We start from the raw sequence: 27928 nt of genomic DNA on the forward strand, positions 1-27928 counted from the left end.
CAGACTATTTTTTTTCACCAGGTTCTCATTTTCTATTGGCAGCTTTTATACCTTGTATGTAGAAACCTTGGCACCAGGGCCTTAAAATCTTTGCAAGGAGAAGGAAAAATACATGATGAGACTTTAAAAGAACTTCAGGTTTAGAAATAGGACAAACTTGCTGACTCTAGAGAAAGTGCTTTGAGTACCACATCAGCAACTATCAGCTGATCAGCTCTCAGTTCCTCTGCAGTGGCACTTTGAGACCTTGTAAATGTGCAGTGGCACCTGGGGAAGAGGTCGGTTAATTGTGTCGTGAAGCTCTGAATTGACTGGGAGGGCTTGAGAGCTGCTATTTATAGCCACTGTTACTACCTGAAGTACTGTGTTTTAGAGTGGTACATTAATATTAGGAGGACCATTTGAGGGAGTTCCTGTTGGCTCTTGTAACATAAATATCAATAAACCAGCTGTGAGATATAATCTATTTCTCTCAGCTCTATTTTTATTGGTCTCACAGCCTGTGCTGCCTTTATGTCCTCCTTACAGTCAAGCCTCCCTCAAAATAATGATAATTATTATGTTGTAATAATAGTATGTCACAGTCTAAAAGCCAGCTCTGTCTCCTGACTATTTCTATGGCTGATGCATACTCACAGCTTTTGGAAGGAATTTCAAGCTCTGATGACTAATGCTGTAACTCCCCTTCTTCCCCCTGTATCAGGAAAAACTCCATTGCAGGTTTATTCTCACCCCAGAGAGATATTTTCTTCTCTTTTGTTCTTACTTTTCTTGGAGTGTTTTGTTGTGCTGTGTATAAAGGTTGAAGAATTTGGAAAAGGAGTTGATTGTCAAATTTGGCTCTGTTTAGAAAAAATATCACCTTATTATGTATTGGTTTGACTAATAGGGTTTCCTTTTAGAAGCAATGTACTCTTTGCCATCGAAAATCTATTACTGCATACACAGTATTAATATAAAGCATTTGGAAATGCAATTCACTGGTGTATTTAAGTGTGAGTCATTGATTATGCTTAATTACAGACAATATGATAGGGAAAAATCAATCTTTGAACTACCAAAATATCTCACCTTCAATAGCTGAGGGTTAAGCTGCCCTGGAATTTTCCAATGAAATCTTTTCCTACTGGAAAAAGGCAAATCCAAACCTTTCAGTTTTGCTGGACATCTAATCTTGTGCTCAAAGGAGGAGAATAATGGGAAAAAGAAAGGGCTCAGAAACTGCAAAATTGGTGCTTAAGAGGCTTTTATAATCTGTGAGAGACCAAAATCCCTATCCTACCTGCTCTGGTCTGATGCTGACTATACTCTGCCTTTACACAGCTGTCAGGTGTTAACTGCTGGACTGGGATTGGGCTTTTCTCTGTGGAAAGGCTTAAAAAGTTCCTTAAGTGGAAAAGGAACACTTCAAACCTTGAAAATAACAAAATTTTCTTAAATCAGCACTGCTTATATAGCAAATGCTCTTGAGTTCTGTTTTGGCCTGTTCCTTGTTGTGTTGACCATTCTTGACTGTTTCTTTTGAGGCTCATTTATGGTGACATCATGAGAGTCTGAAAGTGTGTACATAATACCATTCCTTTAGTAAAATATGCAAGTTGTCCTACCAATATCTTTCTACTGCAACATAGAGTGTTTTGGTTTTTTTTTCTTTTTATTATTATTTTTTTGAGGGAGACAAACATATTCAGTGTTCTTGATGATTCAAACCTCTTTTCTCCTGAAAATCTTTGTTTGGGAAAGGAGCTGAAAGAAACTTTTACACAAACTGCCATAAAAGTAGTTGGACAGGTAAACAACAAAAAGGTGTGGACATGTACTCATCTGTGTTAGATGTCATTAGTTCATGGCAATAGAGGGCTCTGCAGGAGGTGTTTCATAAGGACTAACCCAATGTTTATGAGGACAATCTCCCTAGGCTTCTCAGCCTGTCAGAGGAGAGACAAATGTTTTTCAGGAGATACTTCACAGCAGAGTTTTCCTAGAGGAAATTTTCTCTCTACTTAACATAGAAACAATATCAAGATTAGTCCAAAGTTAGCACTAATTCTCTAAGTCTAGTCTCTCTAAGTCACTGCTACCTTTGTCCTGTTCTTAAGTTTAAAACATTGCAGGTTTTTTGTGGTGTTCAAAATATTTGTCATCGCACTGGATGAAAATAGAAATAACTGTAGAGTATCATTGTTTCCTTTTGGTGGCTTTTTGACAAATATGCTTTGGCCTTTACCACGTGTAAGTTCTTAAAGAGTATGCTCCTGTCAACAGGTGATCCATGGGACTACAACTTTGCTGCCTCAGTGGGATAAATGTGTGGACCTTGTAGAAAATGCCCTTCCCTACGTTGTGGGTAAGATGTTTGTGAAAGCCCATTTTCAAGAAGACAAGAAAGAGATGGTAAGTCCTCTGCAATGTCTGTCTGGAAATTTTCAATTAGTGGTTTCACCTTCACAAATTGCTTATGTTAGAACAAAGTTTAGAAAGAGATAAGATGCTTAAAAATGTTTTAATTGAATTAAAAAAACCAAAACTTGAGGAGAAAACTGAACAAATTTGAAGAAGTGTTTCCTTTCTGTGCATCTGGGCACTGCCCCTTCTTTCCATCTGCAGTCCTTCAGACAAATAAGCAGCCAGTTCAAAAACAGGTTGGATGCTCTTAATTTATGTAAATAATGAAAGCCAGGCTGTGCAGGAACAGAGTGAGGGATGGTTTAGTATAGCTAATATAATTTATTATAGTAAAGTTTTTACTGACTAATCAAAAAACTGGTTGAGATTTCTCTTCTTTAGGACTATCCTTTGAAAGCTGTATTACTACACCTGTAATCTGAGCAAGAAACATGTGACTGATGGCTGGCCCAAATTAAGGGAAGCTGACAGCCACATAGTGAGAGTTTATATTTGTGATTCAATTATTTCCTACTGAACAGTGGAAGGAAATATTCTTTCATATGTTTGAGTCTAGAGAGATGTTCATCCTCATTCTAAAATTTCAACAATAGCTATGTTATCACTTCTTTCATTGAATAATAAATTATTGAATAATAATTAATTCAACTTATCATTGAATAATAAATTCAAATAATTAATTACCCTTCACAATAATGTATGTCTTATTTTCAGTTCATGTTTTTCTTCTAAGGCTTTCCAATATCTGTTTTTACAGCCACTGATTTTCCAGCAGTAATCAGTTTTAAATCAACTCCTTCAGTCATCGAACTTAGCTTTCCATGCAGGAGAGAGACAACCATTTAGGAAATGGCATGAGATGGCACCCTGGGAGCAACAGCTCTGTGAAAGCCCTGCACTGCCCTGGCTCAGTAGCCTGAGTTTGCCTGTTTGATTTTATCTACTTAGACTACTTTCTCAGGGAAGGAAATACTATTTTAGAAAGCACACACTTATTTGACTTGCCCAAATATTTGTCATCTGTTTCCCTCTCAGTTCCTGCATTTCTTTTCATATTTGCCTTCACCTAGAGTTTTCTCTCTGAAATTCAGCTTTTCAATCCACTTTTTCTCGATCCAGTTTGTAATGTGCTACTTGGCCATTTTGTGCAAAAATATGCCAGACATATGCAGTGTGTTATCCTGCACAGATAAGTGGGAAGAGTAGGATGGAGGGGATGGACACTTTTTCATATTTGCATATGTGAGGGGAAATTATGAGAAGCAGATAGAGCAGAGACTGGTTGCTCTTGAAATATGAGTTAATTGGAATGTTTCTTAGTGTGCACATTCCTTTTAGACCAAAGCTTTGGAAAATAATAAAGTCTGAATTCACAGTAGCTGCCATAGTGAGAAATGCATATAAAATTCAGTGTAGGTCACAACATTCAGTCTTAAAATGAGCAACACATGAAGATAAAATTGCATACAGGTGAAATTCATTTGGTTTCATATAGAAGTATGCTTTTCTAGTTAATAATTTGTGGTGCTATCATTTTCATTTCACTGGTTCTCAGTTCTATTTCTCTTTCTTAAGCAGTAAGAAAGCAAGTGAATAAAGCACTCGTATTCATACAGGGTTTTTTTATTCCCCCTTTTTTTTTTTTCTTTTTCTTTTCTACCTTACAGCATATATCTGTCTATGATAAGCAAATCCTGAGTTACGGATTATATGGATTCTTTCCCGCCCCCCCAAGTTTTGTGATTAATGTTTCATACCTTAGATACTTCTCTTTTTTTTTTTTTTTATCAAGAAAGACGTTATTTGTGTCTAAATATAGCACTGCTTCTAACTCAGAGTGCCTGCAGTGTTTTTTACAGATACGCCTGAGCAGTTTCAGTAATAACTTGGATAGCAGGAATAGGTTTCTGCCCCTGCCCCCTGCAGCTACAGCTGCTGCTTAAACCTAAGTATACACCAGAGCCCATCTGCAGAGCTTGAGTTTGAACTTGTAGCCTCCAAATGCAGGGAGTTCACCTCATTAGTGAAGGAAGTTAATTGAGTCGGTGCTCTGTCATCAATATCTTAAAGTTACCCTAGTTCCTGGGATGCAGTTTACTGTGAATGTTCACTCTTTAGTCATATTTAATGCTAGACCTGCTCCAGTTGACCCATATTGCCTCTAAAAATAAGAAAATGTTATTTGAAAAGGGTAGGGAAAAAATGAATAATCCATGGAACTTTGCTACATTTTTTTTCTGACTGCACCACAAATAATGGACAGTCCTAGATTAAAATATTCATCTGATACATTAATGACAATTTAGCTAAAAAATAATGTTACTTTTGAGGGTTCAGTCCCTGCTTTTAATGACATTTCAGATCTACTAGATTTATAGAATAAGATGATACAAATCTCTGCTGCTTGACATTTTCATTATTTTTAAATGTAACATAACTGATAACACAAAGCTCCAATAGGTTTTCATTTAATGGGTATCTGTCATGTCTTGTGCTGTCTGAACCCTGGTTTGTGCTAAAGGACTGAGGCAATGGCTGGATCCCTCTCATTGCCTCACTCTCACAGAATTCCCCATGGCTATCTCTCATGAGGTTCATCTGCTGATGTAAATAGAGGCAGCTGGTTGCTTACACTTTTCTGGGCTGCCAGACAGATCCATAGGAATGAGGGTTCTTTAGACTCATATAACACATATCTTAGCCATTCTATTTCTTCTTTTCTGTCGTTTCAGGGTTTTCTTACAGTGCATACTCACCAAACAGTCTTATTATTGTTATTTTTTACTTGCTTGAGATGTGGTCTTGGCTTTGCAGAGGTGTCTAAAGAAGCAGCTCAGATGGAGTGGTTGTGGGCTTTCCCAGTTTTGCATAGATCCAAGCTGTCACTGGTGGTCCAATACCACAGAAGCAGTTGAGGCTTCTCAGTGGTGTGAGCTAGGGGCTCCCTGTAAGTAAAAGGTAGCAATGCTTCACAAATGCAGGCTACATATTTGGATACTGCTTTGTATTTGATGCTGTCAGCCCAAAATCAGTTCTTAGCCAATATTAACAAGGCATGTCTCAGTCTCACATAAACCAAACCAGTCCAGAGACATTCTCTCTGCAGGAAAGGGTTTATGCCTTTCAGCTGGCTCCTTCTGCATGGGCCAGCAATCTAGAGCCTTAGGGCCAGAAATCTCCCCAAAAGACTGCAAATCTCTTGGTGTTTTTTTATGATTTCATAAAATCTTAAAAAGATGGGTATTCTCACAAATGTGACATGAAATGATCAGTGATGAACAAGATGTGTGATAGCAGAAGGGAAAGGAGATGGAAAAAAACTTACCTTCAGAAGAAGTGTCTCAATACTGGAGAAAGCAGAAATTAGCCTTCAAGAAAGGACAGCAGATACCATCTAATCTGAAATCATTTGTGGTCTGACCAAGTCTGTCGCTCCTTCATACACCAAACCTTTACTTACAGTGATTCAGCCATGATATATTTTACTGGGGAGGGATTTACTAAATATTTTTCAGATGGAGGAATTGACTGAAGGAATTCGCTGGGCTTTTATTGACATGTTAGAAAAGGAAAACGACTGGATGGACTCTGAAACAAAAAGAAAAGCTCATGAGAAGGTAATAAATATAAATGTTGAATAAGTAAAGTCCTGTCATGATAGACATTTCATTTGAGTGATAACAGTATGTCATGGACAGTAATTGCAGTTCCAGTTACTTACTGATCATTTTGTTTGTAAAGGGACACATTTGTTTTTCTGGATGCTGAGCCATCTGATCTCCTGCTTCTCTGCAGAAGTTATTTTTGTCACCTTGTTCTTCTCCCCTTGTGTCTACCTTTCCCTATTTGGCTCTGCCTAATGTAGACTATGAGCTTATTTCAGATTTGGCTTTTCTTGACAGTCTTCACCTTGACTGGGATCCCAAGAACACAGCAATCTACAGACAGAAAACAGTGTCTAAAACAGCTGAGGGTATTTTCTGTGAAGATGAAGGATCCAGCATAGAAGGGGATATGAGAATAATTCAGGTTTCATAATTTTTCTGGTGTAGTGGTGGGAGGCCTAACTTGAGAGCTGTCTTTTGAGAGTGTAGTGGTGATCTCAGCTGAACATCCATTCCCTAACAGAATAATGCCAGTTATGAAGTGTTCTAATCAAGGATGGCATTGCTGGTCTTGATTGCTTTCGGATAAAGCCACAATAAAATGCAGGAGACAAAGGTGAAGGCAGGAGGATGTACTCAAAACCTCTTTTTCATTCTATTGCCACATTTGCCGCATGTGATGAGTGGCAAGGAAGATTGTCCAGATGCAGAGCTCTGCCCTCAGAGCAGAAACTGGAGGGGACATATAAAAAGAGAAGTGGAGGGCGTTGTGTAGGTCTGTGTCCTTATTTGTTGAGGCAATGGGATATCAGTGAATTAGTAAGCATCCTCTTTGAATAAACTGACAGGCAAATGCAGCTGAACTGCTCCTGCTCTCTATGCTTGAATAAAAATAGCAGTGTTTTGATTTAAAAGCAAACATGGCCTTCAAAGTTTTTTATTAATTCTAATGAAAAGGCTGTTGAGCCATTTTATCATTGGAAAGATTTAAATTCCATATGCAGTCCATTTACATTTTATACAGCTGTGCTCTTCATATATGTGCAAATGAAATAGAGCTGCATAAACGCACCAATAAACTCTATAGCAAGAGAACAATAGTAAAATGACATTTATTTCCTGCTAATCTAGTGGTAAATGGGCTGCAGTTATTCCTTCTTACTGGCTGTTATGCTTTTTTTTAAACTAGAAATACCATTACAAATATAATGATCTGTAATTTAGATATTTGTTAAAGTTGATGCAAAATAAGAGCAGGAAGATTTTCTAATTATTTCCTTAATAAAGATATTTATATATAACAACCTGCTTATGATTTTGTTCAAAATTTGTTACCTGCCTTTCAGCAGGGAAACAATACAAACATTGCCAAAAATGAACTCCTAAAAAAAGCTCTCCCTTTCCCTTTTTTAGGAGGGTTTTCATCAGAAGGTAGGCTAGATCTTTGGTGGACAGAGATGGCTGTTTCCCTCTTTTGACACATTTTGGAAGCTCATGGCACCTTGCTCCCAATTTAGAATGTCACTGAAGGTTCAGAAGTTAGTGGGGTGAGTCTGGGCTGAACAATGCATGACAAACTAAATTCCATAAGTACAACAAAAATAATAGTACAAGACGTAGTACTATCAAATGAATAGCCAGTGGTTTGAAATCATTCTCACTGAACTGAAAAACTGTTTCATAGTTTGCTGACATAGGAACCAGGTCAAACTTGTAAGACTGGAGTGTTATGTAATGCCTTAGATACTGCAGTAACAATTATGTGATACAACTTATATCTACAAGTTTAAGTTCAGATTCACAGAAATAGCTTACTTGGCTGGAAGGAAAGAGCCTAGAGAGACGTTTGGTAGATTTCCAGACATGGAACGTGTGCATGTTTATTAAATATTATTTATTGTTAATGATAGATCTTCTATTTGTCCTGGAATTCTTGGATGAGCATGTTTTTAATTCAAGAAATAGATTCATTATGTGTAGGGTCAGATAATTCACAGAGGAAATCTAAGTTTTATAATACAACAGAACATTCAAAATCTGTTACACTGTTCTAATTAAATCTCATGAGCCTAGCACTTTCTGCTGTTGCTTTTTCAATACTTAGGCTTTAATAAAGCAGCACAGACAAGCATGAATTTTATGAGGGAGATTGGTTGGTTAAAAAAACTCCAGTATTATTTTAATTACTTTATTGTAGAGATCTGCAAAAGTTACATTTCTCTGTCAATAAATGTCATCCACATGGCTGGGCTCTGCACCCAGGATGAAGAAGCACCAGGCATCGATTATTTATTGGGAGAGAGAGGATGCAGGGCAACAGCTAGGGGCTTGAGGGCTGTCTGGTTTGGAGAAAAGGAGACTGAGGGACCGAGCACCTCTACATCTTCCTGAAGTGGGGAAGTGGAGAGGGAGATGCTGATCTCATCTCCCTGGGGTCCAGTGACAGCATGTGTGGGAACAGTTCAAAGCTACCTCATCAGGAGAGGCTGGATTGGACATTAGGAAGCTTTTCTTTACCAAGTGGGTGGTCAAACACCAGAACAGGCTTCCTGGAGAGGTGGTTGATGGCCCGAGCCTGTGTTTAAGAGGCATTTGGACAATGCCCTTGAACATGTGCTTTAACTTTTGGTCACCCTAAGGTGGTCAGGCTGGGGGTGTCCATCCTAAGGTAGACAAGATGTTCTTCCTTCCAGCCAAAATGTTCTAATGCTATTCTAACAATTAAGTAAAGAAAGGGAGCTATTAGTTAGATAAAGGATGTTTTGGTCTTTTATGTTTTCATCACATTTTCATCACATTTTTAACTGTCACATTGTCCCTTGTAGTAGTGCAGATTGGAGCTTCTGCCCAAAGTTCCATGGCAGAACTGTACCCTGCACGTAATTGACTAATTCAGATATTTTGCTCATCCTCTGTATTTTTAATCTCATTGCATTCATGAAAGGTTCAAATGCTCTGAAATTGAAATTAACTGCAGAAACCTAATGGTGGTTTTGTTTACTGTGCCTGCTCCATATGATCTATTTAATTTGCCTTTAGTTTTTCTTTAATTCCAGGCATATTTGGGTAATTAACAATTTTTTTTACTCATTTCCTGAAAGAAGAAGGTCAGTGTGGGATCTGGGTGTCTGGATGACAAGCATAGAGAGCCTTGTGGTGGTTGTACCTTTAGATGACAACATTGTAATGTAAAGGACATGGCAGTTTTGAAATAGAATTAATTGCAAATCCTCTCTGTAATTCAGATACTCACTGCTTTGTGTGTTTTCTGCTTCCTATTTTCTGACTGATGCCCACCTTTCTTTTGTGCTTGGCTGAGGCCAAATTTGTATACCTTGCTGTCAGCCTGATGCTTTGAAATCAAAGGAACCGTCGACCTCCAAAGGACTTAGAAAAGACCCTCTGGTAGAAACTATTCTTGAATTTTGCTTTAGGCAGCTTGTCAGATCTATCTAATCACTCCATCTGTGACCCTTTGTGTCTGTCCTGTTGTTTTATGTTACTCAGAGGGGACACTACTAATTTGATGTTAAAAGCATCAAATCTACTACTCCATGTGACACAGGGAACAATTGTCTTGCAGCCAGATATCTGAGAATAATCTCTTTAGCCCTTGTATAGTTTGGAGTTAAGGTTTGACATTCCTTTTGTAACAAAACAATATAATGGGATAACATCTAATAATTTACCTCTCTTCTCTCTCCATTCCTTTCTTTCGGTGATTGAAAGATAAATTTAAACCAGACGATCTAAAAGCCAATCTTACAGAGAAGGATCCTAACAGGGTTAGGTGACTGTGCCGGCAGGTGCAGTTCTCACCTGGCTCTCTGGATGGAGCTCACGCTGCTTCCAAAGGAGCTCTGAGTCCGAGAGGAGCGCTCGGCTCTGTGCTGCGATGCTGTTTTCTCTCCTGTCCTTACTTCTCTGCTTTATTCGAGCCCTTCTTTGTTGTACCGTGCTTGACTACCATCTCAAATTTGCTTCCAGTATGTCTGTGAACCCCTCGAATTTTCAATGGAATGCTCTGATAAACAAACAAAGAAACACCCCGAACAGGTTTCTGTTCTTGCCCTTTTAGCCTCCCTTTTGTAAAGGTCATTACATTTTGCCCTCATTTGCAGAACAGAGAAATGATTCAACTGAGAGCAGCTCCAAGGGTGTGTCTGACAACAGCCTTCAGTGTATGTTCTGTGAGTTCCCTATGGCCATGTCACAGCCTCTGAGCAGGACTGCAGGGATGGGGGAGAGAAGGGACACCCTTTTGTTTCCCTCACATGAAGGTGCAGAATGCAGGCAGCTGTGGTGGCTAAATGGTATTGACAGCTGTGTTTTGGCATGGTGAAAGGGGAAAGGGGGAACCCACAACTGAAACTCCATTGATGTAACTTGTGTGATGAGGGCTCACTTCTTTAAAATGGTGATTTATTGCTTCTGCTCTTCAAAGGATAATTCAATGGAATATAATCACTGACATGTTAAATTATTCCCACTCCTGGGCAGGAACCATTATTTTATTAATCATTATTTTTCCTTCCTAAAATGCCCTTTGTTCTTGGGCTTAACTGGATCTTGAAAAAAGACGTTTTTCTTAAATTCTGCTATTCTTTTGTAAAGTATCCTGTTAGAGTATGGCACAGGAATAACTTCCTATTTGGAAGTTAGGGTTTTTTGCTTTGCAGTACTATTTTTAAAACATGGATGATAAGCCAAAAAAGAGCTTGTTTATCCTCTAGTAAGATTTTTCTGTAGCATTATTAACCTCCTTAAGTCATGGAGCACAAATCCCAAGGTCACTGTGCAGTCATTTGGCTCCTGAACTTGCCTGCTGCTTTTCTTTATTTCTAAGGAAGTTGTATATGCAACATTTGTTTTCTCCACATCTCTGAGTCTGAAGACTGAGTCAAGAGGAGCACAGGAAAATATCAGGACCGTGCCTAGCTATAGGTGGCTCTCTTGGGCAGTGTTTGGTACTTTTGTTTAGCCTACAGGACTTGTTCTGCTGCTTCAGAGAACTACAGCAAATCTCCCTAGACAAAACAGTGTAATTTGGGCCAACAGCCCTTAGGAAACCAAGACCCATCTGTACAAGCCCTGATTTTACAAAGTATAGGTACTTTAAAGGAGGTAGGTGTCCATGGGTCATCCCACTGAAGCCATTCATTTCCCAGCTGGAATTATTGGCCCTATGCAGCCCTGCAGTCAATTATCTGAGCCCCAACCTCCCTTTCTCAGTTCTCTGTGGTCTCTCTCTCTTCACATTTGGGTGATTTCACCATGACCATGACAGTTATACTACTCAGAGCAAAGTCCAGTGTCTGTTTGGGACAGCGGTCAAGCAGTAGCAGATGTTTAGAGATGAATGTGAGGACAGGGCAAGCATAAAGGGATACATTCCCACTGTCCTTTCCTGGCCTCTGACAAACTGCAGTTCACTTGCCTCCTGAGCCAGAAGTGGTGTCTTTGTATTTATTTATATTTTCCTGCTGTGGGTTTGCATAATGACTTCTTGAACTCACAACGATTTTCATCATCCACCACTTCCCAAGGAAATGAGTCCCAGTGCCTCACTGCTCTGTGGGTAAAAAGAATGTCTTTTTCCTTGTCTGAAACATGTTACCTTCTCCTATGTTGTGGTAGTGCAGAAACCAGAGAATCATCATTGCCTGTTCTCTTTTTGTGCTCACTCTTGCTTCTGTAAATTCTTGGCACAGCAGTACATCCTGGGAGAATGGAGCCTCCTGCTTTTCTTCACACAGCCTGTCCAAGGCATGCAATAGATACAGTTCTGAAAAATAACATTTCATTGAGATCTGAGGCAAACCCAGGCAAAAAGACCAGGCACCAGAACTTCAGGAGCTGAAATTAATCTTGCTTAATGCCAAGCTAGTGTTGCACAAAGATGTCAAATTATCCACTCTTGAAAGTGGTCACTAGGTACTCAGTAAACATTTAAAATGTCTTTTGAGTCTTGTGGGGTCTGTGGACCCGTCCTATGAAAACTAATGCAAAAATATGGCAGAGAAAAGAGCACTGAGACTCGGTGCCTCTGATTTCAATGGCTATTTCTAGAATGAAAGCCAGCACAAAGCTGACAGAACAACACTTGGTAAAAGAGAGGGATGGAGTTTCAAAACTAAAGCTTGCAAGACACCTTTTACACATTCCTTTAAGATAATTTTATGTATTTTCTTCAAGGATGTCAGAGAAATTGACAAAGGTTACGACTGCTTCAGAGCATTCATAGAAACTGCTAGACATACTTCAGAAGAGCTAAGAAAAGCAGGAGGAATTTCCAAAGGATCTAATTGCAGTTAGACACTTCATTCCTCTTCAAAAGCTTATAGGGGTGACTGCTGACTTCCTAATTTACTGGTTTTACTGGGAAGTTTGATTCAAATATTCTTGAAACAACCTTGCCATTTCTAAATTGAAAAGTGTACTTTTGTTGAGTACCAATTAAACCTGAGCCACACTATTCCTTTGTGGAAGTGAGCAGTCTGGAATTAGGGGGGTCTCTGGATCAAAAAATTCTAGAGCCTGGTTGTATTGTAGTAGTTGCATTGCAAGGAGCAATGAGCAAATCTCCTCATAAGGTTGAAATGTGTTGGATTTTGGAAAAGGCAGAGACACATTTTAACTCTTTTCCAACATATCTGCAATTCCCTTGTGAATTAAATATATTACTAGGGGTTTATCTTCCTGGTTTAACTAATCTTTCACAGAATCACAGAATGGCTCAGGTAGGAAGGGCCCATAGTGGATCATCTGGTCCAATCTCCCTGCTCAAGGAGGGTCATCCCAGAGCACATGGCACAGAATTGTGCCCAGATGGTTCTCAAACATCTGCAGTGAGGGAGACTCCACTCCTTCTCCAGGGAATCTGTTCCTGTGTTTGGCCACTTCAACAGGGAAGAAATTCTTCCTCAAGTTCAGGTGGAACTTCCTGTGCATCAGTTTCTGCCTCTTGTCCTGCTGCTCGACATCATTGAGAGGAGCCTCCAAAAGGCTCCATCCTCTGACGCTCTCCGTTCAGATATTTATTGATGAGGTTCCTTGTCAGTCATCACCTTTTGAGGCTGAACAGCCCAATCCTTCTTCTGCCGTGTGCATGGACATATGACAATAAGGGGACAACTCAGCAGGAATCTGGAAGGAAAGTAGGTGCTGCTCAGAAATGATGTAAGGGATTTGAAAAGTTTGCACTACTTACTTAGTTTGGAATTTGGTCAGGATTTTGAGGCTGCTACTCCTGCATCATTCCTGAGACAGCTGTTTGGAAAGTGCAAATTTTTAGAGGAACTTTTTTTCACCTGGGAGAAACAGATAATGTTACTTTCCTTCTAGAGTAGAAGTGTTCCATGCTTTTCTCAGAACAAAAATAGATCTTCATCTTCTATCATATTAACATCCCCTTTTCTTTCTTTTTCATTTTACATCAAATATTTATTTCTCATCACAAACTTTAATTTTTGAACTCTAAGAATACTCTATCACATCCTGAATTTAATTTAACCTTCTCAGGAAAACTGGGCTTTCCTGATCAGAAAGCACAGGAGATGATCTTCTCCATTGGCCAGAGTTGAAACTAATAGCCATGGCATGTTTGCTTATCTCTTATCTCTGGGGTTAGATTGCTGCTGTCAGCTTCTCCCTTGTTATCTGGCTGCTGCTACTGCTCACTCAGTTGTGCAGGGATGTCAGTTCCATTAATAACCTGAGCATCGTGCAAACAGATAGAGGAAAACAGGTGAAGGGAGAGGAAATTGTGTTTAACCCTGATCTCACAGCTGTCATTTTTCAGACTCTGCCACAACTACATAAGGCCAAAATGGGTGTGTGACATCAAAACACTTGTGACAAATCTCATGCTTGAAATAGGGAGGAGACAGATGGACAGACACCTGCAGATGTTCAGGGATCAGGGTGAATCTGAAGGTTTTAGGGCAGAAATGGAACATGAAAGCATTGTTACACTAAATGATAGAGTAGTTCTTCCAAAGAGCAAGAGATCCTCCACCACCCTTGAAAGTCTTGGACAGTTTCAGCTTTAACTTTCCCTATTTTTGTTGCTTTAAGAAGTAAACCTGTCTCCTGTAGAGGTACAGTTACAAAGATAGTGTAGTCCCCCAGCTCAGCAGTAGCACATATGGAGGTGCAGCAGAGCCATTCTCTGTGTGGAGGAGTCTACAAGGGCATGCTCAGGCATTCCCCGTGTCTTTGCAATGAAAGTGCATTTCCTGGCTGTGGGGATCTCCATGTGCTGTAGATGCCCACTGAGAGGAGAGCTGCCTGGGAGTGGGTGAGGAGCTCAGCAGGGCAGGGCCATGGGCTGGGACCCACCATGAGCCCTCAGCCTTGGCACTGAGCCATCCACAACCAGGAGTGTGAACCAGCAGCACTTCAGTTTGCTCAGGTAGTGCACCAATCACTGGGGTCTGGAGCAAAGCTGTGAGGTTTTAAATGGCTTCTGGTACTGGTATTGCTGAAGTTTACTTGTAAAGGAGCTTTACCACAAGCAGCTCATCAGACTCAGGAATTTGTTGCTTTAGTGGCCTTTTGGAGGCCAGGATGCTGTGACTAAAAATAAAGGCTTCCTAAGCTGCCCTCTTTTGGGAGGGAGCTGTGAAGTGTCTTGTGCTCAGTTTTCTCCATATGGGATGAGCTTAATCAATATGAAAATACCTAGATATAATTTATTTTAAAATAAAAATATGTAAAGGTTTGGAATAAGGAGGAATTTGATCTTGAGTAGAGAACAGAGTATTTTCTGAATATACATTTTCTGTATTCTGCAGCCTATGGTTTTGATTATGTATTCATCTGCTTTACCCCCATATATTACAAGGCATGGATAACTAGTGACATGCTTACTGGTACAGTGCTGGTCAGGGTTCCTGTTCAAGCAAAAGGAATTCCTCCTCGGAGATAAAGCATGCAAGTCATGAGTAATACTTGTGTTTAAGTTCTCAGTCACTATTTCATTTTGAGTACTATTAAAAGGAGTCTCTGCCTTGGAGTGTCTGGTTTCAGTTGCATCAAGACTGCGGCTGAAGCTCACTTGTGAAATGAGAAATGAAAAGGGAATTTTTCACATGCCATTCTTTCTTTAAAAAAAAGTGCTCAGCAACCTTTGCTTAACCTTGAAAACGCTAAATGAATGTAAACTGATGCAAGCAGAGGCTAAGGTCAGAAGTTGTCCCTTTCTGGAACAGATTATTCAGAGTTTTGCATAAAACTGGAAAAGAAACACAGTGGTAAATTGTATCCCATGCAGTTATGATGGGCAGAAAGCTTCCTCAACCTTTCCTGATCTCTGAGCCAGCCTCTCTCTGTGTCCAGTGCTACAGATCTCAACACACTGAGGATTTTTGGGTCCCTGGGGATTTTTATTTTGCAGTGTGGGTTTTCTTAAGGCTGCTGCTTGCCCAGAGCTAAAACAAAACAGCAGAAAAGATTTTTGGATCAAGGTGGTTGTGTTTCTAGCAAAAGGTAGCATGAACACAGAGGTATGGATCAACTGATGAGGTGTTCTGGGGGTGAGCAGTAAAATGGGCCCAGGAAGGAGTTTCTCTAGAAAACTGAATATAATAATTTTTGCAGCTCACCAATGTGAGAAAGACCAGCCAAAGTGGCTTTTTTTTTTTTTTTTTTTTTTTTTTTTTTTTTTTTTTCCCTATTGCAAATCCTTAGGATCCTGATGCCAAACTTTATCAGTAAAGACATCTAAGGTAATTTCAAAACACAAAGAGAATTTTGAGTTGGGGGGAGTGTGTTTGGTTGTTCTGTTTTCTGAGTATTGGAAAACAAGGTATTGTCTGAAAATAAATGCAGGAGGAGTATGGCTTTTTACAGTGCTAAGTAAGAGTCCAAGCCTAGCTTGGCATGAGTCCTATCAAAGGCAGCTTAGCAGAACATACCGTGGGGCCTGTGTCTGTATCTATATCATTATTCTAATGATGGTCTGTGTCTTCAGACCACAACACATTATTTTCTGTCTTTTTTGAAGTGCAGCTGGAGGAGCTCCCAACTCTCCACACACTCTGGTGCAGTCATGCTCCAAAGTGATCCACAGGTGTGCAGAGGGGAATCCAGTTCAGAAACCCCCACGCTGGAGCTGATCTGGCACGGCTGGTGGGGTGCCATAACTGAGTCATTTTGCATATCTGGGCATCATCCTTTCTTCTGGTCCATGGGCATCATTCCAGCTCCACTGAGAATCCAAAGACCCTTAACATTCACCCAGGTGCTTTGGACAGGAATAGTTAGCAGTTAAGCACATCCTGTGCCAGGAACTTGGTCATGCTGGTCTGCAGTATAAGTGCACTTACATTTTCAAAGATGAAAATATTTTCTGTGTGCCACGAAGACAGGTATTGCAGATCTGACATTCTGTTTGTGAAAGACAAAATATATATCTCACACATATAATATTGTGTGAATAACATAATGGAATCATGCTAGTTGTCATACAGAGGTTGCAAATGGAAAATGGAATTAAAATAAAATGGACAAAGAATTTTTTTTCTTAGCAAAATGAAAGCAAAGCTGGCAGCAGAATGAGTTTCTGGTGGAAAGAGAAAATATGAATAGGTCTATTAATTGTAGCACTACATTGAACTGAGGAGCTGTGCTTATGAAAATATCACAGTTAATTAGTATGTTTATATAAGTAAGACTGAAATAAGGATGCTAATTTCACACTTTCTCTGATTTAGTCCAGTTCTATTGCTAAAAAATTTAATAATTTCATGTGGGATTAGTTTAAAGTGAAAAGTTAATTCCAGTGAAACTTTCATCACAGTGCTTGAACCAATTACTGAATCTTTGTATTCCAGAGAGCCAGAAGGGATTTAAGACAGGAAAAAGTGGCACAGATGTACATTGTTGCTTTTTCTGACTCTTTTGTCCACAGTAGTCCTACTAAACTTTTAAATGCTTTAAACTTTATTCTAAGTAATAATAATATCATCTTACTGAATAGTAGATGTTGAGTGAGCATATAATCTCAATGAACACCTGTCTTAGGAATTGCTGTCTCCCTTTTCCTCTCTGTTTCCTAGGATTATAAGGTGTGGCATGGTATTTTTAAGTGTACTAAGTAGTATTGTCTTGTCAGTAAGTTTACTCTGAGTGAGGCTTTGGTTTCAAAAGATCATTCAGAGGAAGAGGAGGCAATTACTGGATTGCATAACCCTTCTCCAATTTGTCATATCATGTGTTCCCCGACCTTGTCTTTTAGAAGTTCCAGGACTTGTTGGGTCTCTCCATGTAGTGAAAGAGTGTTTCAGCTCAGTGATCTGGCAGAAAATTAGCTAGGGAAAAGCATGGTTAAATTGCTGCTGTGTTATTGATATGTTAAGTGGTCCAACAGGAAGATGTGTCGAGGAGCTGAGGCAGCATGACAAGAACTATGGACAGAGCTGAGAGGAGCAAGGAAGAAGAACAAGGACTAGGACATTTTTATTTTCATTTGGCAGCACAAAGTAGTTAAATGGACTCAGCTACTTTCGCAACCATAATGTGTATTTAACTGAAAGCAATTTTCTGTGTACATGGGTGTCATTATTCACATAAGTCACTTGATTATTTATTTTGCTTTTTCTTTAACCTTGGCCTCAAGCTATTACAAGGATGGAATGATAGCTGTATTTTCTGTCTTCATTATTTTAGCAATTATTTTAGAGCATTCAAAACAATTATTGTAATACAGAGGGGATGGTTATGGTGCAGTGTGAAGTGGTGGTATATGAATTATTATTAAATGAAACACCAGCTCTTGAAAAGTCTACACAGCTTCTATTATTGTGACATGCAACAAAAAGAGGACAGTTAAGCCAAGTTTTAAAAATAAATAATGATAATCTCTATTCTTGAATATGGATTAGACAGTTCACTGCAGATCAAGTACTGTTAAAAATTGTAATTTCAGGCCAAGTGTTCATGTTTGAGTTGCCACTTCAGTTTCCATTGTAGCTGACAATGTGAAAATCCCTGATATTTCATTTTCCCACAAAGGAGATGCTGTGCATCATTTAGGGTGAACTCAATCCATCCCTCACTCAAGTCATGTCTTGATGTCCGTAAGACTGGGCTTTAGCCCTGTGATGGAATTTTCCTGTGTTTTGCCAAGATCCATCACTCTATTTTCCTAGTTTTTTCCATATGTAAACCCTAGATAGATGCAGTCACATTAATGCAGTAATTTTGGCTCTTGTATCATCTGTTCTTAATGAAAAATGAAAAGACTGGGCACATATATAAAGGCTGAATTAATCTTTGTAATTAAATGGAACATTACGTTGCCATGAATGATTTTAGCTTTCACAATGTATTTCATGCTAATTTTTCTGTGAACTATAATTGTATTAATTTTTATATGTTTAGAAGCTTAAAAATGATCTTCACAAAGTTATTGAGTCAAGTTAATATACAGAAGATCTCTGTCAGACTCATAAAACTTTGTAATGAGATATATGTTTTGTTTTGTTTTCTCTTTACAGTAAGTAAAATATGTCAGTGCTTAGTGTTGTATAAAATATCCAAGTCGTGCTCTGAGAGGCAAAAAGGCTCTCAGAATGCTCACACACTTGATTGTCAGGTGGGAATGTGAATAGGCTGGAAACTGGGCTGCTTTGGAGCCCTGAAACACATGTGCATCCCCATGTTGGCAGGTTGTTAAGCAGAGAGTGAAAGCTCGTTTATTATTTTGTCTATGTACTAAACTGACTTGCAATGCTCTCACTGTGGCAGAAAGACACTGATGGTAAAATCCTGGCTGTGTTGAAGTCAGTGGGGAAACTTCCATGCTAAAGGAGTGGTGGAAGTAGTCCCACTCTGGCTCCTCTGCCTCAGAGTCTGCTCTCTCTGGCTGCTGGGATAGAAAAGAGTCATCACCACTTCCCTAAAGCACCCTGTGAGAGCCTCTTGCTTGTGATGGTGGGAGAGAGCCCTGCAGTGATGAGTTTCCTTAATTTACCCAACAGCCCAATGCAGGCTGAGTGCTTAATCACGCCTGGGGGAAGTACCCCATCGTCTCTTTTCTTCCTGTACACATGGCTGTTTAATATGCAAATTAGAAAAAGGAGTGAAATGAGCCTTTAAACCATAAAAAAGTTGTGCATGGTGGATTTATGGAGGATTTGTGTGCAACTGCCACATGGCTGGTTCCTGCGCATTTGTCACATTTCATTTGACTCCCTGTGCTTGCCTCCTGGAAGGCTGGACTCACACATACTTTTAATCCTATCAAGGGGAAAATAATGACATCATTATCAAAGAGTAGTCAAGCTGTAGAAGAGTTTTCCACTTCCTTGTGCTGTATAAATAAGGAATCTCCCAACTGCTGTTAAATATTACACAAATGAACAGAAAAATAGGCACAGAAACAAGACTTCCAACATTCAAATTTAGAAACCGGCCCTCAATATGATACTTTCTAACTTGTAAGTTGTGTAAATAAATTGGGCCATGTGCTGGGCTTAGCTGAAAAGGTTTGCACCTGATGTAAATCCTCTAGGAGTGATCCCAGTCACAGGGATTCCCAAGGGCTTTAGAAGGCTTATGTTCTCTCATGAGTTTTACTTTGGCTGTAGAAAAGTTTCCCTGACCAAGAGCCAAACATATTTCATTGTAAGCATCAGATTTGTCTGTCTTATTTGCTCAGATCTCTAAACCACACATATTGTGGTAATGCTTTTTAAGTAATAAATGCAATAATATAAGATTTCCCATCTCTCTCTCTCTCTCTCTATATATATATATCTCACAAAATACAGACAGCTTTAGACATTGACAAAGCATCCAAGTATTAAAAGAAGCATTGCCTTTTGAGTTTGCTTTCAAAAATCTAGAGACACACTGTTATTTACTGGCATTTTATATAGCCTCTATTAAAAAAATCTCCATAGTGTCCAGCTATTTTATTCTCTTGCTTAGAAATCTCAATCTCATGACATCAAATGTGGAAGTCACAAAGCAAGTGATGAACTCATGCAGAACTTTTGAGATTGACCAGATTTGTTTCAGCAGCTGACTTAGCAGAAATTAAAACTGATGCGTTTTGCTCTTTCCAAAGCTAGTTTTAACTAGCATTGAAACATGGGAAATGGTAAAGGAAATTTTCTGATTCCTTGCAAAGTTTGGTAAGTTAGACCTGAAGACACCATCAGGAGAAATGCAGACAGTCTTGATTACATACAAGTGTGCAGATGAATCGTGCTCCCTTCCTGGCTTTTTATTCTCCCTCCTCACCACAGCACTTAAAATATCATGAAAGACTACTGAACCTTCTGGCAAAGTGAGGAAACATTCTGTTCAGAGTTAATTTGGCTCATTTCATATTTTCCATTCAGCATTTTTTTCCATTGCTTTTTTTATTACTAGAGAAATTTGCATGACAATGAGATCTTGCTTAAGAGATTGGCTGTTCCTGCTGCTAATTTCCTACCTGAAGTTGTTACCTTCTGTTTGTGACATCTTAATTATCTCAACCACAATTAATTGTGATGTCACAAATGGAGCATTATGACTTTGGGTTGGAAGTGAGATTGAGAAATTGAAGGAGTTTGAAGAAGAAAAGAAGCCTTTCTTCTTGAATAAATAAAAGAGAAGACAGAATGACTTTGGTTAAATGGAGGCAATTCTCCATCACCTCTTCTCTTAGAGTTGTGGAACAGTTGGTTTTATGTCTTGCTGTATAGGAGGCCCTGCTGTATTGAGCTACTGCGAAGTGGGGGAAGGGGACTCTTCCCTTGAGCAGTCAGTCCCTTCAGCAAGAAGGAAATAAAAGCTGTTGGACCCTAGAGAGGTCCAGGCTCTGCTCACAGACAGCAGAATGCAGAGTTAGTAAGGTTGTTCTTGGTTAAAGGGGCAAATATTTATTGCTTTTTATATCTTGCAATATTCATTTGAGTTTTGACATTGGAATTTGAAGATCACGGAGGAGCATTTTTTGAGGGGTGGAGGGAATTCCAAAAACTTATTCAGCATCCTGAAAACATACAAAACGAAAGTTTTGTGCTATCCTAGTCCATCATAGCTGCAATTTATCCTATGGACTTGTCACATTTCACTTCTTGGTATGTCATTTTATCTTTTTGTATACTTCTACTTTTCTTCTGGAAACCTGTTTCCGCAGATTCTGGGTGTCCGAGTGGCCTGCTGGTGTTTTTGTGAGGACATTATCAAGGCTGTTTATACACTCACACAGGATTTACAAAGTGGGAATACTCATCTACAGCTAGTTCACACTGGACTTTTTTACTCAGGTTGTGTATAAATGCTGGGACCAAGTCACAACTGAAAGAGGATTAATGAAAAGTGAAGTGTCTTATTTTAACACCTCTCCTGGCATTAGGGAAAGGGCAAAGACTGCAAAGTAAAGGAGGGAAACTGGAGAACTAAACACGGATCAGTCTTGTGGTTTTCAGAAAGTACAGTGTTCTTCAGAAAAGGACCCGTCCTCAGGTGCAAGTCGAAGTGGCCCTCAGTGGGAACAAAGTCTGCACTTGCTGGGTCCAAGGTAGATTCACATCTGTGCATCAAATCTCTTTTAGCAGTTGGATGAGTACCAGCTCCTGTGCCATAGTGAAACAGGCCGTTTCCTGTTGTCCTTTGGAAAACATTGTGCAAACAGGCATTTGACCATCTGATTAACACAAAACCCTGTAGGGAAAATCAGCTGTTAAGATTTTGCACTCAGGCATGTTGCTGTAAGTACGCAAAAGCTCTGCAGGCAGTGAGAGACCCACTGTGATAATCTGACAGTGGAATCTGGACCCTCTGCGTTGTGATGCCGAGCTCATCTGTGGCACCAAGTTTACCTTGTAGGCAAGTTGTTTTGAAGTTAAATTAGGGTGGCTCTAGGGAAGCATAATAATACATAGTGGAAACTGGGCAAGAAAGAGAAAAAGCTGTATGATGAGACGTGTTTCTGTCAGTCAAAACTTTTTTTCTCTTTTTCTTTTTCAAAGGCAAAAGCAGTTATCTCGAAAGTTGGTTACCCTCAGTTTATAATGAATGACACATATATTAACGAAGACATCAAAACAGTAAGTGTCAGGCTTGCAGTCTTTATTCATTCATTGCAGCCATGCTTTGCTCTGTTTTGCTACTGTCTAAAGTCAAAGCTAGTCTTTTGTTTGGCATGCACCTGGACTTGTGCTTGCCTGGTTAATTTTATTTTATTTTTGAAGTGTGTTAGCTCTAAATTGTGTCTAAATAGTCAATGCTGTTGTATGTAAGTGAGATCATGAGAATTGCTGGGAGTAAAATCTGCCTGCAAAGAACCTTCCTGCTATTAAGCATTTTAAAGGTTAAGCACACATTGTAATTTTGCATTTTCTTGTAAAAATGGAACCAACCAAAGGCATTTCTTCTCCAAATAATGATTTTCAAAAAGACTAATGCATTTTACCTCAGAATATCACAATTTAAGATGCCCTATTAAGATGCCCTGTTCTTCTCATCTCTCCAGGCTATGAATTTAGTTTACAATTGATGCTTATATACATGCCAATATTGGTCCTAACCAATATATAGGTCTATTGTGCTGCCTGCTGGACAAGGGTACTGTGGGGGGACTCCTTCCTGCCCCAGTACCTGTTCAGCCTAACTCAGGTAGGAAGGCAAATGATTAATACTAATAATGATAATATATTTTACTATTTCCCAGTTCTGGCATGCATTTGATGAATTATATTGCTGGAAGTTACAGGCAAACTAGAAATGCAAGTTCAGTCCAGAACCAGTAAAATACAAAAGCAATCATAATTTTTACCAGAGCACATGAACAAACACTAGACAGAGGTATCATACATTGAGAGAACCAAATCTACCAGCCTAGTCCTTGTCCAGGGAAACTGTAGGGTGAGATGGTGCAGTGAAAACAGTGTAATGAGATGGAGCATGTGACCAACTCTGTCACTCAGTGTATGGAATTATTTGGCAGATAAGTGGCAATGTCTGGTGAAAAATACTTGTTAATCATGCTTGCAAAACCATGGTTTACATCTGAAGAGAAGCTTCCTCACAAATCGTAGAGTTGTTTTAAACTGATGACAGGGATTTATAACCTATTAACTTCCCTTTTCCTTCCTTGTTTAGTTTTGTGTGTGTGAATGCTATTAGACTTTGAAACTTATGGAAGCATGGAACCCTATAGCTGTAAATATTTAATGTGACAGAACTCTCAGAAGGCACAGAATATGAAGTATTTTTTATAAAATGTAAAGCAAACTGAAAATGAGGACTTTGTTACATTGTTGCAAGTGGTTTTAAAATGCCCTTTTAAAAATTAAAGTAAGCCTACTTCCTCCTGGAAAAGAGGCTCTCTTAATAATCGCCATAGAAATGTGTAGTCTCCAATCCATTGTTGGGTGCTTATGATTCCTTCAGCAGCCGTCTGCACAATGAAGAGCCTTCCCAGTGTTCCAGACCCTTGTGCAGATCTGTTCAGCCATTGGTTTTTTAACTAAGCTCATAAAATATTTATTCTTCCTACCCTAAGTGTGAAAATTTTACATGCTTTGATAATCGCTAAAAAATTAGGTGATTATCTCACATAAAATAAAATTCTGCTTGTTTTATGTCAGCTTTTGTTTCTTTGGATATGGTTTAAAAATGTCTGTGCTTTCTCAATGCAGCTGAAGTTTACAGAAAGTGATTATTTTGGCAATGTGTTGCAAGCTCGCAAATATGCAGCCCAATCTGATTTCTACTGGCTTAGAAAAGAAGTTCCAAAAACAGAGTGAGTAGACAAAAGGCAGATTTACATAATTTTCTAATAATATTTTAACTTACATTATTTAATTTATATATTAAATACTGTTATATATTAAGTTTTAATAGAATTATCTGAACAGTAATTTGTTATGCAACAAAAAGCCTATGGGCAAACTCCCATTATTCAGAAATGCCTGTGGATTTCTTTTTGGTGGGTTCTAGGTATCTCTGTTCATATGCAGAGTAGTCACATGCTTGAAGCTTAATTTAATGAAAAAAGGAGTAATTGAATCACAATTAAAAATGGATTATGTCTCTTGGTCACAGTTAGAGTTTGAAATGGTACAGCAGGGATTTATGAAATAAAATTTGTAGGAATGAAATCATAGTAAGAGATAATGTTATTATTAGTAAGACAAATCAGCATTGTGAGTTACCTGCTGTTGATAGCAATGATACAGAATGAAACAAAATTTAATCTATGTATGTTTTTTAATTTATTTGTAAACATGAGAGTGCAGATTGTGCCCCAAATTGTCATAAAATACGTGAGAGAATCACTCTCTTTTCTTACTGGTGGGTAATCAAATCCTTAAAATGCAAATTAAAACCTAAGCAGAACTTAATTAGTCTAATCATGCTACTTAAAAATTACTCCTTCCACACACAGACTTTGAAATCAGAACCAGTGCTTAGCCCCAGTGGTGGCATTTCCTCGGGACTCCAGGAACCCTGAACTGAACCATACCTTGTTCCAGGGGTGGCTCTGTGCAGTCCATGAGGCAGGGGGACAAACAAAGCCTGTTCATGGTTAGAGTGTTTTAATTTGGCTCTGCAAGTTCAAGGCGTTATTTATAGCTTTGACTTATTTGTGAATTTTACCTTCTCATCACAGCTTTCTCTGACATTGCACTGGTCCACCCCAGGGGATGATTTTAGGGATTTTCCTGGAAGTCAGGACTGGACCATGATGATGTATTCTCTTCAGGGTCACAGTTCTGAGAGAGCAGTGAAACAACACTGACCTCTCTATAGCAGTGGTCAGCCTTGGGGCAGCACAGATACAGAAGCTGTAGGTTCTTGGCACAATGGGACAGGTCCCCTGTAAGGACATCAATTGGTAGGCAGCCCCTGACTCAAGGACTTTAGTCTGGGAGCTCTCACATGGATATGCTTAAAAAATGAAATTGTTATCCAATTGCCCACAACAAGATTGAACACCTTCTCATGCCAGCCTTTACCACTTTATTCCCAGGACTACCTGAAGCCAGTCCCTTATCAACTTCGTAGCTCTTTTCCTGTCAACCCTCAGAGTGCATTCCGGCCTGTGGGATGCCAGTTTGATTTCTGCTCCCTTCCCTTTGTTAGCACAGCTATTTGCTCTGCCTTCTGCAGGGCTGGAGGTAATCTTCACCTGAGCCCTGGCAGGGAGGGATAATTAGGGCTCCTGCTGGGGCATTATTCTGTCTCTGCAACTGTTCAGTGATAGAAAAGGGCTCTGAAAGTGGTGTCGCTCTGCCTGCTGAGGGACACCAAGGCACAAAGAGTCATTGCTGCCTGCAGTAATTTTTAAAAAATATATTAAAATAAACCAGTAACTCCCAGTCTGAGGCATGTCAAACCTAGCCTCAAAAATATCAGCCACTTTTTAGCCACTTCCCAATTTTAAATTATGATACTCCACTGCTTTCTGATGCTTTCACCTCTCTTTTCTTTTCTCTCATTTTTCTCTTTTTGCTTGTTAAACTTTTACATTTCATAGAACTCCACAGAATTTTTGATGAAGCTTGGTGCTATGTTAATAGCTAATTACCCTTGGGCTTTTGTTTCTATTTGCTTCATTTCTTCTTTTCCCTAGTTTAGTAGCTTTTAGCATAACATTTATATTTTGAGATAGATATTATAAGATCATCAAAGTTGTGGACTGAAAAAGATAAATAAGAAAATGAGTGTTTAAGGAAATAAAATAGAAATTGCTAAAGTAATATTACATCCAAAAGGAAAAACGCTATATTCTTTTAGCTAGCAGTCCATGTTTCTCAATAATGTTGAGAATGAGGAATCACTTTCCTCAGCTAAATGTGAAATTAAAAGGATAGTTCAATCAAAGCACCAGGGAATGACCATCAGGGGATGGACAGAGGAGATGGCAGGTACAAGACAAAGCAGTTGGATAAAACAAAGGGGAATGTGGATAACACACTGGGAAAGAATTGTTTCGGAAATTTGACAGTTTTTAATCTAATAAAAAAAGGAAAAAAAAACCCAAACCAACTAAAGCAGGAGTAATTATTAAAAAGCTTTATTCTCCCTTCTGTTCCCTCCATCCCTGGCATTTATCGCCTGACAGGAGAAGGGAGCATGGAGGAGCTCAGATGAGGCATTGCTGAAGGCATGGGTAGTGGGACATACGTGTCCCTGCTGGCACAGAAAGCTGTGCCAAGGCATTGGGGTGCTGCAGTTGCCTGTTCTGCCAGTCCTGGGGCCAGGCTCCCCTGAGGGCACCACAGCTCTGGCAGGTACTACTTGTGCTCAACACCAGCTTTAGATGCCAGCTGCCATCCTCACAGCTGGCTGGGGAGATGACTGTCAGCTTCACAGCTGCCTCTATCAAACATGAAAAAAAGTGCTCAGGTATCAGCAGAGAGAAAAATGAAAGGGATTTGTGCAGGAGCTGAGGAATATGGTGCACAAACCAGCACAGGTTAGGCTGAGAGGGCTCAGTGGAGAGTCTGGAAGGGGCAGTGTGGGGAGGTGGGCACCAGGTGTGAAGGCAGTCATTACAGCCCAGGTGAGATACAGCTGGAGCAGAGGAAAGTGAAAGGAAGTGCAGGGGGAAGTGATGGTGATGTGGAAGGGAAAAGTTAAGGAGAGTCAGGGTTTTAGTTACATTTGTCTATCCATCCATGGACTCATACACATTCATACATAAAAATACAGGTGTGTGTGTGTATACAAACGTATACCTGTACCTTTTTATCAGTGATAGAATCTGTCCTTCTTAACTCTGATCTCATACTTGCAAATAACAAAACATCAGAGGACTTCTTGAGCACACCAATTCATAATTATTCATCCTTCTTCTTTGAAGCCAGTATATAATATAAGATTTTTAGACCTGGCCAAAACTTTCTCCATTTTACACTAGACTTTCAGTGCAGGGGATGTAGACATCTGGTATCCTGATAAGAGGATACAAAGGAAGTAGGCTATGAGAGGATTCTGGGGTCTCCTCCAGGACCTATCTCTGGTTTTCTTGACCACACACTATTGTGTAAGCCCTGGCTCTTGGTTTGCCACAAGAGAGGACAGCTCTGAGAGGTTCTGGGTTGGATACCACTAAGGACAGTGTAAAAGCTCCTTCTGCAAAAAGGAAAAAGCATCCATCAAAAACACTGGGCAGGCTGTTGTGTCTTGGAGAGATGCTGCTGAAAATCATGTGGCTGGGACCTGTCCTGGAGAGGAGAGGCTGGAAAGGAGCCTCCTGGAGCTTTTTCCTGATCTTTGAACCTCATTTTAAGCAGTGATGTGTCACTGAAGGCAGGGTTCAGCCTTACTATCCTAGTTGCTTGCCCATTCTTGAGGGAGTCAGGTGGCAGCCTGGCCTAGGATAATAATCTGTTTGTACACAGGAAAATATATAAAAGACACTAACAATGGGAAGAGGAAATACGATTTTGAAAGTCACCTTGAAGGTTGGAACCCACTTAGAAGTTTTTCTTTATAGTGTTTTCTTTGGAAGACATTTTCCAGCTTCCAGAAACTTCGTACAGTTTTTCACATTTAACCAGCTTAATTCTTTTTACATTCACAAGTTCATTTTCCTTGTTTATATGATTATTTATTTTTAATCTCTTACTTTGAACGTTGAACAGCAAACCAAATGATTTCTTCCAACTCAGAAAACTGAGGATCAATTTGCAAATTCTTTTTGTGCTTTACAGAGAATTAAATAAACTATTAAGCTTTTTGCTATTTTTTAAATGTTCCCAGCTGCCCCTGTTCATGAATAGCACTGTAGCACACTACACTCTTAACACAGAAAGAAAATATCACAGAGAAAACTGCAGCCTCAAGAGCATAGACTAAGAGAGTTTCAGCCCCACTTGCTATCTCAGTGTATGCTTCACATTTTATTTCTACAAGGGAAATCTCAACCTTACTAGTGTCAACTCTGCAGAATTAGATTTTGACTG

At 39.4% G+C, this 27928-nt stretch overlaps 1 protein-coding gene across 1 annotated transcript in view; it reads left to right on the forward strand.

Annotated features, from left to right (window-relative positions):
* Positions 1–27928, forward strand: part of PHEX (phosphate regulating endopeptidase X-linked) — a 96878-nt gene that overhangs the window by 39480 nt on the left and 29470 nt on the right. The window contains exons 11-14 of the mRNA XM_066313967.1: positions 2266–2394; positions 5922–6023; positions 21983–22060; positions 23654–23757. Coding sequence (XP_066170064.1) covers positions 2266–2394; positions 5922–6023; positions 21983–22060; positions 23654–23757 — 413 coding nt within the window. The remainder of the gene's footprint in view (positions 1–2265; positions 2395–5921; positions 6024–21982; positions 22061–23653; positions 23758–27928) is intronic.

Source organism: Sylvia atricapilla, chromosome 2 (assembly GCF_009819655.1).
Source record: "Sylvia atricapilla isolate bSylAtr1 chromosome 2, bSylAtr1.pri, whole genome shotgun sequence".
NCBI classification, from domain to species: domain Eukaryota; kingdom Metazoa; phylum Chordata; class Aves; order Passeriformes; family Sylviidae; genus Sylvia; species Sylvia atricapilla.